This window comes from Chionomys nivalis, chromosome 26 (assembly GCF_950005125.1).
Source record: "Chionomys nivalis chromosome 26, mChiNiv1.1, whole genome shotgun sequence".
NCBI lineage: Eukaryota > Metazoa > Chordata > Mammalia > Rodentia > Cricetidae > Chionomys > Chionomys nivalis.
In genome coordinates this window covers 2,461,282-2,478,238 of record NC_080111.1, presented here as the reverse complement: position 1 = coordinate 2,478,238, position 16,957 = coordinate 2,461,282, and the positions used below count along the sequence as shown (strand labels likewise).

At 49.1% G+C, this 16,957-nt stretch overlaps 1 protein-coding gene across 3 annotated transcripts in view; it reads right to left on the bottom strand.

Moving 5' to 3' along the window:
• Satb2 (SATB homeobox 2) overlaps positions 1-11,100 on the bottom strand; it is a 213,463-nt gene extending 202,363 nt beyond the window's left edge. Inside the window, exons 1-3 of one of the 3 annotated variants that reach the window (XM_057758803.1) lie at positions 10,513-11,100; positions 10,171-10,325; positions 8,663-8,911 (exon numbers count right to left, since the gene is read on the bottom strand). In XM_057758803.1, the coding sequence (XP_057614786.1) occupies positions 8,663-8,852 (190 nt within the window). In that variant the 5' untranslated portion in view covers positions 8,853-8,911; positions 10,171-10,325; positions 10,513-11,100. Of the gene's footprint in view, positions 1-8,662; positions 8,912-10,170; positions 10,450-10,512 lie in introns of those variants that run through there. The other 2 variants (XM_057758805.1, XM_057758804.1) reach the window with 2 other exon arrangements.
• Between the last annotated feature and the right edge of the window lie 5,857 nt (positions 11,101-16,957).

The window sequence follows — 16,957 nt, the reverse complement described above, 5'->3', positions numbered from 1 at the left end:
GTGCAGGCTCAACCTTCTCCTCAACTTTGGGAGGAGGAGCTCGGGTGAGCTTCCCTAGCCCTTGCTGACATAGGACAAGATGTCATCTCTGTGGACGTCCAGCTCCAAAGGTTAAAAGAGGGTCCCTTGCACCTCTGGTAGAAGGCAAGAAAACGCCATATCCTTAGGCCAAGTGCAGGCTTGTGGTACCTGGGCACACACTTGTGGTGACTGGGCGCACTCCCACAGGCTTTTCTGTGGATGTCCCAGGGAAGGCAGACCCCGGTTAATAAACCCCACAGAAGAGGAGAAGCACTGTGGTCGACCCTGCATCGCCGACCAGCCTAAGACTTTGTACACTCTGCGACAGGTCCACCTCATTTTTCTTAATGATGTTTTTATTATTCCTTCACTCAATTAAAGTAGAAATGGATATTGCATCTTCTGACTGTATAATTGTTATTGTAATCTGTTTCCGATCACTGCTTGGAAATGGGTCCAAGGCAACATAAAGTCTCTACTGCCTCAGAAGACAGGCCATTTTCTTTTACTACAACACTTAAAGAGACATTTATCATGTGCCTCTGTTACCGTATTCAGATTATGACAAAAGAAAGTTTCTTCCTATTAACCAAAAAAAAAAAAAAAAATGTTTCAAAACACAGCAATTTTAAGAGTTTTATATGAAAGCATTTTTCTAATAAGCTATCAGCATATCAATTTTGGCTTTCTTTGTACGTGTAAATACTAAAGTAGTGAAATGCTTAATTTTCATGCTGACATAATCAGAAAAATATCAAAATATGGCTTCTTTTTTACGTAAGCCTTTGGTCATTTCTCTAGGGCCGTGTGGCTCTCTCTGCAAAAAAGAGATTTTCTTATGTAGAATCAAATGATTAGTTGGGACAGGACTGATATACTTGTCTTCCAGTTCTGTGCCAGAGCCAAGCAGGGACCTTCTGAAGGAAGGAAGAGGGGGATAAATCTCCAGGAGTGTGCTGGAGCCCCAGCTATCCCCGAGAATGCCTGCAAACTGCCAGCCTGACTTCGGGGGGTTTTAGAAAACACTCTCTTATCTGGAATCCACTCTTGCCCCTATCTGTACAAGGTATCATGCAAACAAAGGCAGGCGCTGAGCCTCGTGGAGCCGTGAACCCACGAGTGGGCATCAAACACGGCTGGAAAATGTGTCTGCTTTGATAAACGGCGCTGGTGGTGCTGGCTTCTTCCTTTACTCTTTTTTTAATCTTTCTTTTTGTGTTAATACCACAGCTTAATAACCAGCTGCGCAAGGGCAGAACTCTGTTGTGATAACAAGGCAACGAGTTAAGAGGAGAAGTCATTTTGCCTCATATAGTAACTAACAGTATCAGAGACAAGTGAAATTGAAAAGTATGTTTCCTCGGGGGGGGGGGGTTATTTTCCTAACAGAGAGGAGCAACAGCTAACGGATATTTCTGCCGTACGCTGACATGACTTACTGACAGCTGGATGTCGAGGTTTAAATTGTCGACACCTTCATGAACTTACTTTTTAGTTGGATTTGCTTGGCTTTGCTGATTTTTGCGTTTTTTATGCATCGCCCCACCTGGTAATTATAACGCCCACTAGATCTGCCTCCTCACTGTTATCATTATTTTAGGTGAGCAAATCCTGTTGGATTTCATCACGGGCTCTTCACATCCATCTATCATCACCACACTTCGGCCTCCTTCCGGGACTTTCTGGTTTTGGCTTTAGAGGTCTAGATATTAATTTTAAAATACACGCCATAAATTCAGTGACCGTGACTGCCACGTCTAAAATATACTTATGTATTTACAGCTTTTTATCTTGCTTTTGTTAATCTGCAATTATGTAAAGCTTCACCAATATCAGTCAGGGACAAAATAGATGACAACTATTGATGACTTTGGTGGCATCTAATTATGCTATCAGTTTTTAATCATTTGCAATTAATCAATAAAACAATTCTGTTGAGTGAAAAATAATATATATAATATATATATAATTTTATATATATATATTGGATTATGTTCCATGATTTTGAAAACTTCACCACAGAATATTCTGTTGTGTTCGAGCACTGTTGAGATCCACAGTCTTGCTGTGTGGCCCAGGCTAGTCTCAAACTCAGATTTCTCTTGCTTCAGCCTCTCGAGGGCTGGTGTTACAGGCATAAGCCAACATGGCCAATGTTACAGAAGATTTTTACAGACACGCCATGGTAGGACAGGCTCATGGAGTGCATCTCCACATAAAGGGGAAAAAAACCACACACTCGGTTGCTCGACAGCAATAAAGGAGGAAGTTTCCTCGGAAAATGGTGAACAGGGCTAAGTAGCAGCTCCACCTGTGCCTTTAAAAAACAAAACAAAACTCTGGAGTCCCCAGCTGACTGTTGTTCTAACTCACACCTCAGGGCTCTCAGGCATCTACTGTCTTTGGAGACACCATCGGGCTTCATCCACAAGCGGCGGCGGGATGACGGATCCTTTGTGTCTAAAGATCTGCTTCTAAGACTCAGACACTTTTGAAACCTCTCCTCTGCCGCGAAATAAAAGAAACCCACAGCTCACCTTGCTGGCTCGCTAAATTAACGCTGAAGAGCCTGAGGCCTGGGTGTGAGGAAAGATTCACGCAATCAGATGAGAGGGAAATCACTCCTTTTCAAATTGCCATAAAGAAAATAAGGAAACGAAAAGGCAAACTCTTCTCCATTTTTTTTTCAGCTCAGCATAAAGGTCTCCTACTTGAAACCATTTTCAGTTACCCCCCCTCTTTCTTTTTTTTTCAAAAAAATAATGAGTTAAAATGTATGGGTTCGGTCCAACATTTCACTGCTGTTCCTGTTCTCGGGGAGCAGGGGGTAGGACACGCTGCCAAAGTTTCTGAGCTGAGAGTTTGGGCTGCTAATTTCCCGTTCACAAAATCTAAATTCTCCTTATGCATCTCTTACCACTCACGAAATAATATGAAGCAGGATTATATCACTGCAAATTGAGACATTTTTATCAAAATAAAGCGTGATGATGCCAACATTTCATTTGTCACTTACCACTTGTCATTTCTCCCTGACAAACTGTTACACATACAGCTTTTGTCAAGTGCTCTGTCTTTAAATATGCTCCAAAATGCCATTGTACCTCAGCGTCAGCGTAAAGAAAATAGTAAAAGTTACTGCGCTACTGCACACTTCTTACAGCGTTGTTTTACAGCCTACTTATTAAATAAAAATATGCAACTATCTTAGTGATAGGCAGGCTTCCTGCCGCGAAGCATCCTGAAATGAAACAAGCTGAGGACATAGCTTATAGACCAACTGTGGACTCATTCGTTCTCATGCTAAGAACCTATATCAACTTTATCTCCACAGAAACCGAAACACAACTCTCAAATGATAGCTGTCTCCAGAGAAAACGATACAGCATGGAGCATATCTAACTCTGTTGGGGTAGCACACTTCTTAAATATTCACATAAACTGCTTGCTCACTGAGGCGGGAGGAAGCGGAAGCAGCAGGAGCAATGGTAACAGTGTTTCAAATCACCAAAGGAAAACCATCAAGTCTCAGGGCTGTCCCGCCAGCAGTACCGCCAAAAAATCTCCATAGTCTTTGCCTGAAATAACTGATTGACTTGTCCTTAAAATTACCCAAATTCATCATCTCAGCGATCGTATCAACGATCATTAATCTATTTGCTCTTCCCATGGAGAAAGAGGAATTAAAAAAAAAAAAAGAAAAGAAAAAGGAGTCAATACAGGAAGGAAGGATTTCTAGGATGCACAGACTAACCCTGCTGGCCACAACCTCCAGGAAATGACGGTATGGCTTATTTTCTGCACCAGTTCAAAGACAGAGGCTTAAGGGACATCTCTGCAGTTTGAACACCACACACACTGACACATACACACACACACGTGCACACACACATGCACACACACTAACACCACACACACACACACACACACACACACACACGCATGCACACGCATGCGCACAGAGCACGCCACTGCAGCAGATCTTCACTATATAATGGTCAGGGGGTTTCTGCTGATGGAACATGAAACTTCCAAAATTACTTGAAACACCAAATTACACTCAGGATGCTGAGGGGCGGATACCCTATGTTCTCTTTAATGTGTATGTTCCATTGCATAGATATATTTTTTTTTAACCAAGTATGTCTTTATTTTAATAACAGGCCAAGAGCTAAAAGCACTTTAGGGAAGAGCTATTTTTCTACCTCAGCAGAACTACAGAGGCCATGTTAGACTGTGAGGTGACCCCAGAGCCTAAGTTCACGTTCTTCTTAAAAGACCTTAAGCCTTTACCTTTAAAATAGTGGGGTAGCTAGGCGAGGGAAGCCTCTTTTGAGGCTCTGAGCCCTCCCTCTGAACATATGCTCCAACTGCCAGGGTACCTTATGGCATTCGTCCTTGGAAACAGAGCTCTCTCTTTCCGTGTCCCGGTGTTGACAATTCTATTTCTAAGTATCTTATACATCTCAATATTATATAAATATCTCTGCTCTTTCCCATCGGCCCGTCTCTCAAGAGAGTAAGATGACTGCTCCTCTCCAGCTGATGGCGTGTCTACACCTGACCTGGTGCACGTGTCCTGGACTCTCCGTCGCAAAGGCAAGGCTGCCCGTGTAGACAATTAAGCTAAATGTTGCCTTGGGAGCTGATGCCCGGCTCCCAACAAGGTCCTGCCTACCAATCTTGCTCCCATGTGCGTCTGCTCCAATGCATCAAGCGTGCACTGTATAATGACGCGTTGAGCAGGCCTGGAAGAGAGGCCAGCATCCACTTTAGGCAGGTTTGCTGTATCAGGTGACCCCAGCCGGCAGTCCTCCAATAAAATCCAGTTATTTTTTTTTTTAAGTAAAATGTTCTTCAAAAATAAACAAATTTTTCCCAGAAGGAGCAGATATCTCAATAAGAAATTCCCAATGTTTAAATCCCACACACCCCCCAAAAAAAACTAGGACACTTAAGATCCCCTTTTTTAAAAACACTAAAAAAAAAATCATAGGAAAAAGAAAAATATCAAAAAGATTTCTGATGTTTAATGCCTCCCATCAGCAAATACACCATCTGGTATAGCCAAGTGCTGTTCATTCAGTTTAAATAAAGCTGTCTGGAAGTTCTTCTTGAAGCCAAACCCCCAAAAGTGAAAATGCTCCTGCTAACAATGAGCTGGGCACAGCCACTTCTGCCATTACACACACCGGCCTGGAAAAGGCCAGAGGCCTGGCCTCCTCTGCAACCTTCCCTGGGTCCCACTTTCATTTTGGGTTGTAGGTCCCCCTGGCCGGGGGAGGCATTCCCCACAGCGGAACTGTTTTCGGGGTCATCTGGTCCTCGGTTAATTCATCTTTAATCCTCTCCTTCTTTTCTGAGTCTTCAAATAGACCTATAAGTTTTAATCAACAATTGCGCAAATATAAATGTCCCCACCATTCATCATCCTTTTCCCCAGTCCTTATGGAGTGAATTACTAGCTGAGCGGGGACTCCAGTTCTAGTAAGTGAATGTCACCCAGCAGGAATATAAAGCTGTCAACACCACAGGGCTCTTGCCTGTCTAAACTCTCTCTCTCTCTCTCTCTCTTAGCCTTCATATGTTTTTTAAAGAGATATTAGCCCCCCCCCCCCAGGACCTTCGACAAAAGCCGACTGTCAGATACAGCTGGGCACTTGCATCTATACACATGCCTTGAAAAACACAACATCAACAGGGATCAGAAATACGCTAGGGGAGATGGAGAAGACAGAGCAAAACCTGGTGTAGTCGTTGATGGGCGTCTATGGCTGGCCACATTGTAAACAAGGATCTGGGTCAGCCTAAGTTTCTTCTCAGAAGACAACTCGAGAGACTCCGAAGGAACACACAGTACTGCCACTGGTTCAAAGCTACGAGAACGTTCATTCCCACCTTTTTATGAATTATCTAAGTCTCGTCGAAAATCCTACCAAGCTCCCTCTCCTTAAGGAGAATAGCAACAGAATTGTCTCTTGCAGCCAGCGAAAAGCATGTCTCTCTCCCTGCTCATCAAAACCCGTGGGATAAATTGCTGTTTTACTGAGCAACCAATAAACATAATGATTTCCCTCATTTCTGTGAGAATGATTTTCAGGAAGAACTCAAGAAAAACAGGCATGCGCCCCCCAAGGACTGAGCTCTGAGAGCGTATGTCCATTCTCCTGGCGTGGAAAGAGGGCAACAGACCCCAAAATGATAATAAATGACTCAGCTATAAATATTTTTGTGGTTATTTGTGTTTGCTTTATGAGGAAAATTCAACAAAAGAGGTAGGATGGTAGAAATACGATCTATTTTATATTTATCCTACGTTAAAATAGAAAAGTTTCAATTAGGGAGTATTTCTAACTAGAAATATAATTTGAACATCTCTTAAATTCAGGATGCACATTTTTAAAAGACTTGACTTTAAGCCAGCCTATCACGTAGATTACGTGATATCTACATGGTTAGAGATTATAGAGTGATAAAATTGGCAACATCTTAGAATACTTGTGGAAACTCTGTCAGCTGGAGCTCACAAAATAATTATTAACGCTCAATCAAAACCTTCTCACTGCAAAATTTCATATTCTAAGTTGTGATATTTTGAATCTCTAAATCAGTTTATTTCCAAAGAATCTATACTGCCATAGAGAACTGAGCTTTAAGAACCTATTTTAAAGTCCACCATTCACAAAGACACCATATACATGCTTACTATTAAGTACTGCAAACAGTGTTTATTGAAATAAATGTCATCTCACTTCCAGCTTGAGAGGCCTCTAATAGGATCCTCACTGTTTCTAAATTAAATGGAGCCTCCAAGATGGTAACTGGAGATGTCGATTGAAATAAATCTATTATTCTTCAATAAGGCAGTAAATTTTAGTGTCTATCAAATTCAGAGCCCGTAGTCAAATTCAAGTATAATTTCAGAAAATTTGCAAAAGGACTACCATTCCACACTAAAGGTGCCCGGGTCAGCAGACGGAAGCAGTTCCTCTCAGTGTCCAATAGGACACGAAGGAAACATTGCAGAAGGGCAGCACAATTTCTAACAGTTACATTCCAAACTGTGGAGGGACCTCAGAGAGCTCAGAGGGGCAGTGAAGTAACAGAGACAGAAATGTTAGGTCTAAGATTTTTCTTACATAAAAAGGGACTTTCAGAATACACTTTCTCCAAGGATTTCCAAAGCTGTTTTCACCAGACATTAGCAGCACATGCAGCAGCCCAAGCTTGGTTCCCACCGTATCTGTGATGTGCACATAGGTACATATACATCCAGCAAGGCTAAAGTCATTGCCCCAGTCTTAGGACAAGGCACTCAGAAACCCCACATTGAAAAGTGAGACATGGAATAATCAGGGGTTCTCTCTCTCTCTCTCTTCCTTCCCTTCTTCCTTCCTTTTTTTGTCAAATTGAAAGCATATTTTCATATCTCTTGATGGACTATACAGAAACCAAATCATGTTGTCAAAACTTTAAAAATTGAGAGGAAGACTCCTTCTCAAGAGAAATGGCCAATTTAAAGATTTAAGGCGAGCCATCCTTAACGCCTACCACAAAGAAAAATAGTAAATAATTAAAAACAGACAAGTGTAATCTTATTACGTGCATGGAGAGGTTTCAAGCTAAGTATCTACTCCAAAATTCTGTGTACACCGCAGACACAGGGGTGGGACCTTATCACCAAACTTTACCATAAAGTTGTATCATTTTATGCTGGTTAACATAAAGAAATATATTAAACACGTTGCTGCTGAAAATGTCTAGGGTGAAGAGGAATCTCGGGCATGATAAAATTAAAGGAATGATTTATCCCAAACAAAAAAGTCTGAATGGCATGTAAAATTGTACATTTCCTATTTAACAGACAGCTAGTTGACAGGCCTGCAACCCAGAAAATAGTTTAGTACTCAAATCTTTCTCTGATCTTATTTTCTAAGATTCCTCACTAACCAGTTTTAAAGAAAGTATTTGCAGAAGTAATGAAAACATCAAAAGATTGTCTTTAAGTAATATTTAAATCTTTGGTAGGGAAGCAGCAGGCAGCAAATGAAGCTGCTTGCTATTTTTCGACCAATTCTCTAAATCCTAACAAAGTTTAAAAAAAAAAAAACGCCCGTGTCTCAACTCTGCAGGCAACTTTAGCATCAAATCCGCTGAGAAGAACATAATGGGTTCATGGTAATTCTTCCTTTTTCATAGAACTTATTCGTCCCTCAGCCCTGTCCCGGCTACAGGGAAAAAACCACCAAAACCATTGCCCCTGTTCTAGCCTGATCCTCCCTCTCTGCCCCACTAAAATCAAGGCTTAGAAGCTCCAGCCCTAGAACCGTTCCGAGGCAAGGCAAAGGAGTTAAACACGCAAGAGCTCTCTAGGAAAATCTAGAAACAGTTAGCTGGCTGTGACACAGACCTGCCAACACCTCGGCACACGGTGGCAAAGTGCCCAAAAAATGCCACCCTCTGGGTAAACCACTTTCTTCTTATAACTCGAGATGAAGCTACTACCAGTTGCAAGAGAGGCGAGCAGGGCATTATTTGGCAACCTGGATTTGACTTCCTGTAATCCTACACTGAAAGAGCGCCTAATCAACCTGAACCCTGACACCCAGGCCTTTATCACTGGGCCTCCGGCTGCGCGCACCTCCCAGCTCCGGGCTGTTACCTCCCACGGCCTTGGCCACGGCGCCGTTGGGCCTCCCGCGGGCTCCCATGGGGCTGCCGTTCTGCTCCAGCCGGGCCACCTTCACCGGGGGAGGCCCCTTGACGTCGGGGCTGCCGCTCCTTCGGTCGGGGCTGTCCCGCAGACACGGGCTCTCGCTCCGCCGCTCCATGCTGCTCCGATTTGGAGACAAAGTTCCCACCGGCAGGTCGCAATAAAACGCGCAGGGACCTAGGGAGGGGGCGGAGGGGAGGGAAGGGGGAGGGAAAAAAAAAGAGGGAAAACCGCTCACACACGTGATAGACGATCAGGCCAGTGGCAGAGCGCTGCACCGCAGCCACACAAACTTCCTCCCACGCTTCATAAGGGTCCCAAAGGGTCCCGGGGTAGCGGGTTCCAACCTTAACACTGGAGGCCCCAAAGCTGCCCAGGACTTGAGGTACTGAGACTGCAGGTCCCAAGAGTTAGTCCTCAGTGTCGTGGACAGAGTCGGAGGAGCTCACAGCACTTAGCAATGCTCCCCCATTCATAGCGGGCAGTGCCGCCTTAGCCCTTCTCTGATGGAGAGCCCCCCGCCCTTTCCACAGGGTGGGGGTCGGGGTTTCGAAATGAGAGTACTTCAGAGCAAGAGGTCCCCACCCGGCCTGGGAGGGAGCCAGGACAGACACGGATCCTTAAGCAAATTAATTGCTTGATAAATGTGCTATGAATGGCCAGGCAGGAGCCAAAGGCTTGATCAATGGATCCATGGAATCCCCGCTTTTTACCTTTTGGATCAAGTACACGAGTACACTTGTGTATACACACACACACACACCTTTGCACAATAAAATAACTATAATTCCACGGGAACGAGCATCCCAAACACTTCGAGGTTTTTGGAGGCTCTCCTCCATCGCAAGATTACAATTATTATTATTACGGAGCATTCTTATCTTCATCTGTTCCCGAGTGCTTTTGTAAAAAGCAAATAAGCATAAAACATACAAGAAAGAAATTTAGAATCTTGGGTGCAGGAGCAGCCCTCATTAATCCTAATTTCTAAATCTGGGAAGTTTTCCTGGGGTCCTTAAGCAAGCGGGCAACGCTCCACGCAGTTCCCCCGCACTCCTGAATTTTGGAGGAGTGACCCGGAAGAAGGGAAAAACACCTGATGAACCGGCGCCCGAAATGTCACTGACACCCGCGAGAGGAACCCCCGAACACACCTGGGGCGCTCAGAAGCCTCCAGGGAGCTTTGAACGCGGGAGAAGCCTAGCCGCCGCGGGTGGAAGAGACGAGGTGGGGGGTGACCGAGTGGGGAAAGGAAGGAAGCGAGAGAGGTAGGGAGTGCGCGGAGGGGTAGCAAGAGAGGCTTCCACCGCAGCTCCCGGCTTCGTGAGAGCCGGAGCCGGAGCCGGGGGACAACCGGGGACAGCCAGGGAACGGAGCGCGCCCCAGGCTTCCCGAACTCCGAGCGCCGCGCGGGAGCTCTCGCCCAGCGTACTTACTGCTCACGGTCTGTCTGAAACTTGGCTGGCTGGGGCTCTGTCCATGGAGCAAAAGTAGAGAATCCAGGGTGGAAAGTTTCTGGTGATCTGTAGGGTTGTCCTAATCTTCCTTTCTCTTTTCCTCCTTCCCCTTTCCTTTTCCTCTTCCCCGGGTCCTAGCGTTTAAGGTCCTGGGTCAGGGTGTCTTCTGTTCGGAGATGGTTGTTATGATGATGGGGGGGGGGGGGGATGAGGGAGGAGGAGGAGAGGGGAAGGAGGACTCCTCCTAAGGGGCACCCGAGCGAGCGGGGGAGGGGACGGCGGGGGAGGGGGGAGAGAGGGGGCTGAATGAGCCTTTCACACCTTCGGGAAGGAGACCGGTTCTGGAGAGAAAGGGCTGAGGACTGGGAGGCTGCCGCGGGCTTGCCGGCTCCTACCCGCCGCTAGCTCGAGAGGAGGCGCGGCTGGAGCCGCGGTGACCGTGCCACCAAGAGCGGAGGAGGCGCGGAGACCCCGGACCGCGCTCCAGAGAAAACGCCGCGGCCGCCCAAGCTGTCACCTCCAACCTCTTCCCTCGCGGCCGCCTCTGCCAGAAGCCAGAGCCGGACTCACTGACAAGCCGCAGAGAGAGACACACTGAGAGGGAGATGGTTATTAGTTGCGTTGAGTCATCAGGCAAAGTGAGTCCTTTTGGGTTGTCCTCGGTTTCCGATTTCTCCCCCTCCCCCTTTCGGTCCCCAGATCTAGCGCCTTCAAAATAATAATTTGGGATGGGGGTAGGGGAAGTCTCTGGGTTATTTCGGGATGGGAATGGGGGGGGGACGGATCTAAACCCAAGCCAGACTGGTCCACCGCAAAAAAAGGAGGGGAGTGGGGGGCGGGGAGGAGGGCTGGGGAGGTTGCGGGGGGAGGGGGGCCCCGCCTGGCAGGAAATTAAACATCAATCAATCAATCGCTGTGAGCGCGGCGACCCAACGAGCCGGGCTGCGGAGGAGGCATAGGGATAGGCAAGGGGGTGGGAGGCAAGGAGAAAGGAGGAGGAAGGGGAGAGTCGGCGGTGGGAGCGGGGTGGCAAGGACCTCCTGCACCGGGCGACGAAGGACGGATGGCTGAGGACTGAGTGCGGCACGAGGCGGTGGCCACGGCCGGCGGATGGGTGCGTCCGGGCGCTGACGAACGCCAGGGCCCAGGGTCTGGTCCTCCTCCTGGTGGCAAGTCCAGGGAGCAGCCGCCTCGCCCAGCCCCGAGGCGCACTCGTCCCGGCGCGCAGGCTGCGGCGACTAGGCGGGCGCTCGGTGTCGCGGCTCGCCGCAGAGGCGCAGACTGGCGCGCGGGAGGCGGCGGCGGCGGCGGCTGCAGCCTTGTCTCCGGGGCTCTGCTAACTGCGCCGCCGAGTACTTTCGACTTTGGAGAGATAGGAGGGCGACCGCCTCCCCCACCCACCGCCTCCGCCCACCACCCACCGCCTCCGCCCCTCGGAGCAACTTTTCTCGGTGCGGGCGAGCTCCCCATCAGCTCCGTGCCGACCGGTCTGGCCCGCTGCGCTCCCGGCCGCGCGTGAGGAAGGCCGCTTGTCCCTCTCTGGTCGGGCGCCGCCGCGGGTCCGAAACAATAGCCCGGGTATCCTGAACGCCCTGAGCGAGCCACCGCCCGCCGGGCCGTGGGTGGCACCGGGGAGAGGGTCGCTTGCTCGCACGCACGCTCGCTCGCTCGCTCGGTGGGCGCAGGGCGGGACGCATCCCTGCCACTCTCGCCACGCGGGCGACGTTGCTTGCGAGCGGCACAGCTTGGGCCGTCCGGGAGGCCGGGGACGCGGTGCCCGGCGAGGGCTGCGAGCCCTCGGGTTGCGGCACTGGGGTCTCCCGAAGACCACCGAGTGCGGGAGCGAGCGGAGCCAAGCCGCGGGGACCCAGCCGTCCCCCCACCCCCCACGAGCGAGGCCACGCCGACGCGCCCCTAGCCGGTCCCTCAAGGGCTGAGGAGGCTGCAAACTTTTGCCGACTCCCGCGGCCCCGGCCTCCCTACTCCCGCCGCGGGGCTCGTTTAAGGTGGCGCGAGCACGGTCCGCCCGGACCCGGCTCGCGGCCGCGCTTTTGTCTTGGCCGCCCGGCTGGGGCGCGGACCTCCTTAAGAATAAGCACGTGGGCAGGGGCCGCGGCCCCGGCTAGGTGCCCGCAGTGTCGGGGCGCCCGTCAGCCGCGGGGACCTCCGGGGAGGGAAATAGCAGTCGGTCCTCTCCGGCCACGGGGCTCCGAGAGCCCCGGGAAGCGGCGGCGCGTCCCTGCCCTGCTGGGCACCGGGCTCCCTCCCGTTCCCCAGGACCCCACGGACTCCGCTTCCACCGGTTGCCAGAACCACTAGTCCCCCTTAAGAAGCGTCGGCTGTACGGCGGCGCCAGAGGGCCAAACTAAATTCGGTTTCGGGAAACGCGCTCGGGGCGAGCCTCGAAATCCCGGCCTTGAGCTGGGCCGGTGGAGGTGGCTTCTGGGGCTCTTGCTGGAGCCCTAGGCGGCTGTCCAGTCGCTTTGTCACCTCCCTCCACCCCCACCCCCAACGCCCCAAGGGCCTCAAGCTCACGGCCAGCGAGGACTGAGGGCTTCTGAAAGCCAAAGGGTCCCCAAAACGAAACCTGTCCCTGGCCTAGATCTGGGTGCCCAGAACTCGGTGAGCCCCACTCCGAGGAGCCGCCCACCAACTTCAGCAGAAGGCCCAGGCAACTGGGGAGCTGAGCCAAGCAGAGAGAGGCCAGCAGGGTAGCAATACTCCGCGGAGCCACTGCAGTTTTAGGAAGGCTTTTTCTTTGCCCTGTTTTTTTCTTTCCCCCCAAATTCCGAGCCCCAACAACCAGTCCAGCCGAAGGGGCTAGAGAAAACTCAAAGCCCGTCAAAGCAAAATGGGTCGAGTAAATCAGCCCCGTGAAGGTAGCTAAAGGGGTTTTGGAAGCAAAGAAAGAAAGAAACTGTAAGTTTGATCGACAAGCTTAAAAAAAATAAAAATCTGTAATAGCATATCGAAATGAGAAAGGGAGTTTCAAAAAGTTAACTATCACTGTCAAACTTAGCTCGTTTTTAAGATGAGGATTGCGTATATCTTATTTATATATTAACAACAATAAGTTCCCCATTTCCTTTCTTACCTTGATGTTAGAACTGCAGAATCCACCTCCGGCCCAATGACCACGAACTAAGAAGAATTGATGATATTAGGACTTCAGTACTCCTGGAAAAAAATGCAAACCGTTTAGTGGGGATCTTTTTTGTCTGATTCGTCAGTATTATTATATCTGATGATGCGAATGGTTGGAACGGTTCTACCCTAAGTCATTAATGAGCTATTTTATAAAAACCACAGTCGGAAAGATCTTCCTTTGCGTTTTCCTAACGATCACTTCGCTAACCTCCTAGGCTTCTGTCAACAGCGTGATTATGGACTTCAGCTACTACACACTCTTATACGGCAGTATTGTTAATCAGTTAATATTTTATAAAGTGTAAATATTTTATTATGCTTTGAAGGGAACTATTGATTCTAAATTATTAAAACCCCCTAGAAAGTCTACTTAAATAAACTATACAATTGAGTACAATTAAATGTGCATTGTGGCTTAGGTTCTCCACCCTTTTCAAACTCATTATTTCTCTTGTCTATTTTTAATAATGAAAAGAAGATCTACTATTTGTAACAAAAAATGTGTAAGTTATTTAGAATTACATTTCAAAAATAAACAAGTTACATTTAATATACATAAAAATGCCAAATTCGGTGTCATTACCAAAATTGAACTTTGGATGTTGGCAGGCTTATTTTTAGTAGAGCATTTTTCAAATTTCTCTCGTTTCGCAAAAGGAGAATTCTAGGAAGTTTCGCCAAGTGTGCGCAGCAGTGTGAAGTTTCCCTTTAGTTTTGTCCCTAATAAAGGCCTTTTCTGTTTCAAGTTACACATGCTTTGCCCAGCCCGGCTTTGTTACTGACCCCATTTCAACTAATTATTTCAAACACTTCTAATTTCTACAATAAGATATACTTTAAAGAACTCTTTGAAACCTTTTGTTACGATTTTCATTTTAAAAACTAAATAAATATGTTTGATGATGATTCAAAAAAAAAACTGTTTGGTTTCATTTTGTATCCCCCATGACGGTTTGGCTCCAAACATTTTTTTGAAACAAATCACCCTTTTTAAAAATGGTATAAGTGCATTCGTCTTTTTAAATTAATAATCCAAAACTCCTGCTCCCCTACTCACACACCCGATTAGGAAACAGCCCCCCCCCATGCTCAGAATGCGAAGTTGGGGGTGAGGTATGTTTCTTCAGTTTGCTTCTGACCTACATTTTTGAGGGGATCAACAGAGACTTTTCTAGGGTGCTTCTAGCCCTAATTTTTCTCCTTATGTAGCCAACGGTCTCCTCTTTCACCGCCACCCCATTATTTTTATTTATCTCTTTCTCTCAAACAACAACAACAAAAACGCAATGGGACTTCTAGGCTCCGATTTAAGGCTCATAGTTTTTCTTTCGAGGCTTTTTTTCTTTCTTCCCAGGCCTAAGTCCTCTTACTGCCTGCACTTTTAATGACGGTGTTGCTTGATTCCTCTGAGGTTTTGCCTTTGGTGGTGTTCTGGCTGTGGGCCACCTAGGCCCGGCTGCCCTGGTAGGACGTAGAGTGCCAAGCGCCCCGCACCTTAGGCTTTCAGGCTGCGGGGCCCTAAAGGCCCGGCATTCCCTTGGCATCTCTGGCTCTCAAGTTTGGTCACTCAGGCAAAGGAGCCTTCCCAGAGGCGGGCTGCCTCTTCCAGAGCACTGAAAGTTTGGTCTGATTTTTTTCTTTCCACTCTAGGACACTTATTTAAACCTTCCTGGAAATGGCCACCTTAAGAAAGCCTTCGCTGGCGGCCACGGCTTCTAGGAACCAAAAACAGCCCAAATGTTTCTCTAGTAGAGATGGGGTTTGGAGGGGGGGGGAGGATATCATTCATTTCTTTCTAAGGATGCCCATGTCATGTCTGAAGACAATTTCCGTCTCGGGTGAAGAGTTAGGCGACCATTGCGTTTAGACGTCAAATCCAGGGAGTCGAGTGGACAAGGGATCGGAGGCCGGGGTGCTGGGGAACCAGGACGAGCCGCGGAAAGAAGGCCAGGTCCACTAAGGGTTCCTTAAGCCCTTTCTCAGACTATCCTGGGGACTGCCCGGAGTGCAGGGCCGGGGGACACTTACTTCGTTATCACCGGGCTTCCTCGTTGACACCAGAGCCCAAGAGATCAACCCGCGCCCGGCAAAGATAAAAAAAGGACTCTCTAGGGGCCTACGCGTGGGCGGTGCGGTGGGATTCTCCCAAGGACCTCAGAGGAACGTGCCACTGAGGCCTGGTCGGAGGTGAGACCGGTCGGAGGATGCCGCGTCTCGGGAAAGGGTGGTGGGCCACTAGTCCTGTGAGCCGAGCTGCCAAAGTGTCTGGGAGTTGGAGTTCAGGGCAACCCACTGCGCCAAAGCGCTAAGGGACAGAGTCTCCAGGGTGGCTCGGCGAACTGTGGCTGGGAATCTCTTTGGCTTCCTGACACCTGAGGTCCTAGGAGACAGAGCTGAGCGTCTGGTGTGGGCTCTGCTTCCTAGAAGGTGGGTGAAAGGGTTTAGAGCTAGGAGAGTCCTTGGGCGAAGGTTTGATGTCAGGTTCGCGGTCACCGGATGGGTGGGAAGAGTCCTGGAAAGGCTGTGGCCACCTCAGCCGAAGCAGGACGAGTTCCCTCCACTCCAAGGCTCCCGGGGATCCGACGTTCTTTTTCAGTGTCTTAAAAGGTGGTTTTCCTTCCGCAGCAGCGCAACGAACAAACGACCGCCCCGCTAACGTAACCTCAGTGTAGAACTCTACCATAAATGATGAAAATTAACAAAGCAGGAGGAGGGAGAAAAGGCCAAAGGAACCGCCGAGGCCACTCGTCCCCATCTTGGGGCTACGCGCGGACTGCGCTATTTTCCTTGGGGAAACACCAACGGAGGCGGAGGAATCCCGGCCCAAAGCGGAGAACTAGAGGCCAAGGCTGGTTGTCAAGGGTCCCTCCACCTCCAAGACCGGGTCACAGCCAGGGGTCCCCGCCCAGAGTGAAGGCGACGGCTCCCTACAGCGCCACCGCGTGGGCTGCGCAGCGCCGAGAATTCTCAGGTTAAAGAGGCGCGGAGCTGGTGCGGTCCCCGGGCTGGGGAACCATCAGACCACCCAACACCAAGATGCGACCGGCAAGCTAAACCTCCCTGCCTGCAGTTGCCCCCAATCTCTGGTAATGAAAACTACACCTATATATAAAACCTCAAGGCATATCATTAAACCTTCCTTCCTTCCTATCTCCTGGCCGACCGACCCGCGCTATCCTTGGCCCAGGGCTGGAGAGCTCAGGCCTTTGGATGCCAGGCGATCCAGGACCGAGCAGTCGCCGGGGTACACTGGGACTCGGGCCCGGGCTAAGCTTGAGGCGCACAGAAAAGCTGATCCAGCTAGCAGACAGCGTCCTGGGCTCTTATTGGGAGCACGGATAAGCCGCGCAGTCGGTGTATCCTGTTAGGGGACCTGGAGAGCGTCCATGGTTAGGGCTTTCGCTTTCCCCAGGGTTGCACGAAGCCCCCCAGAAACCAGCTTAGCCCTTTAAGGCTTGACGTCCGGACTAAAGTCCTGGTGGCTGAGACGCCACTGTCCTCCTGGGACCCAGTCCTCTTCATCCGCGGTGCCTTCCCTCATGTGTGAGAAGGGCAAGCCCGACAGAGCTGGCCATCACGGCACCTGGCACCTTTCTGAATTGCTTAGAGGACTTTGTTA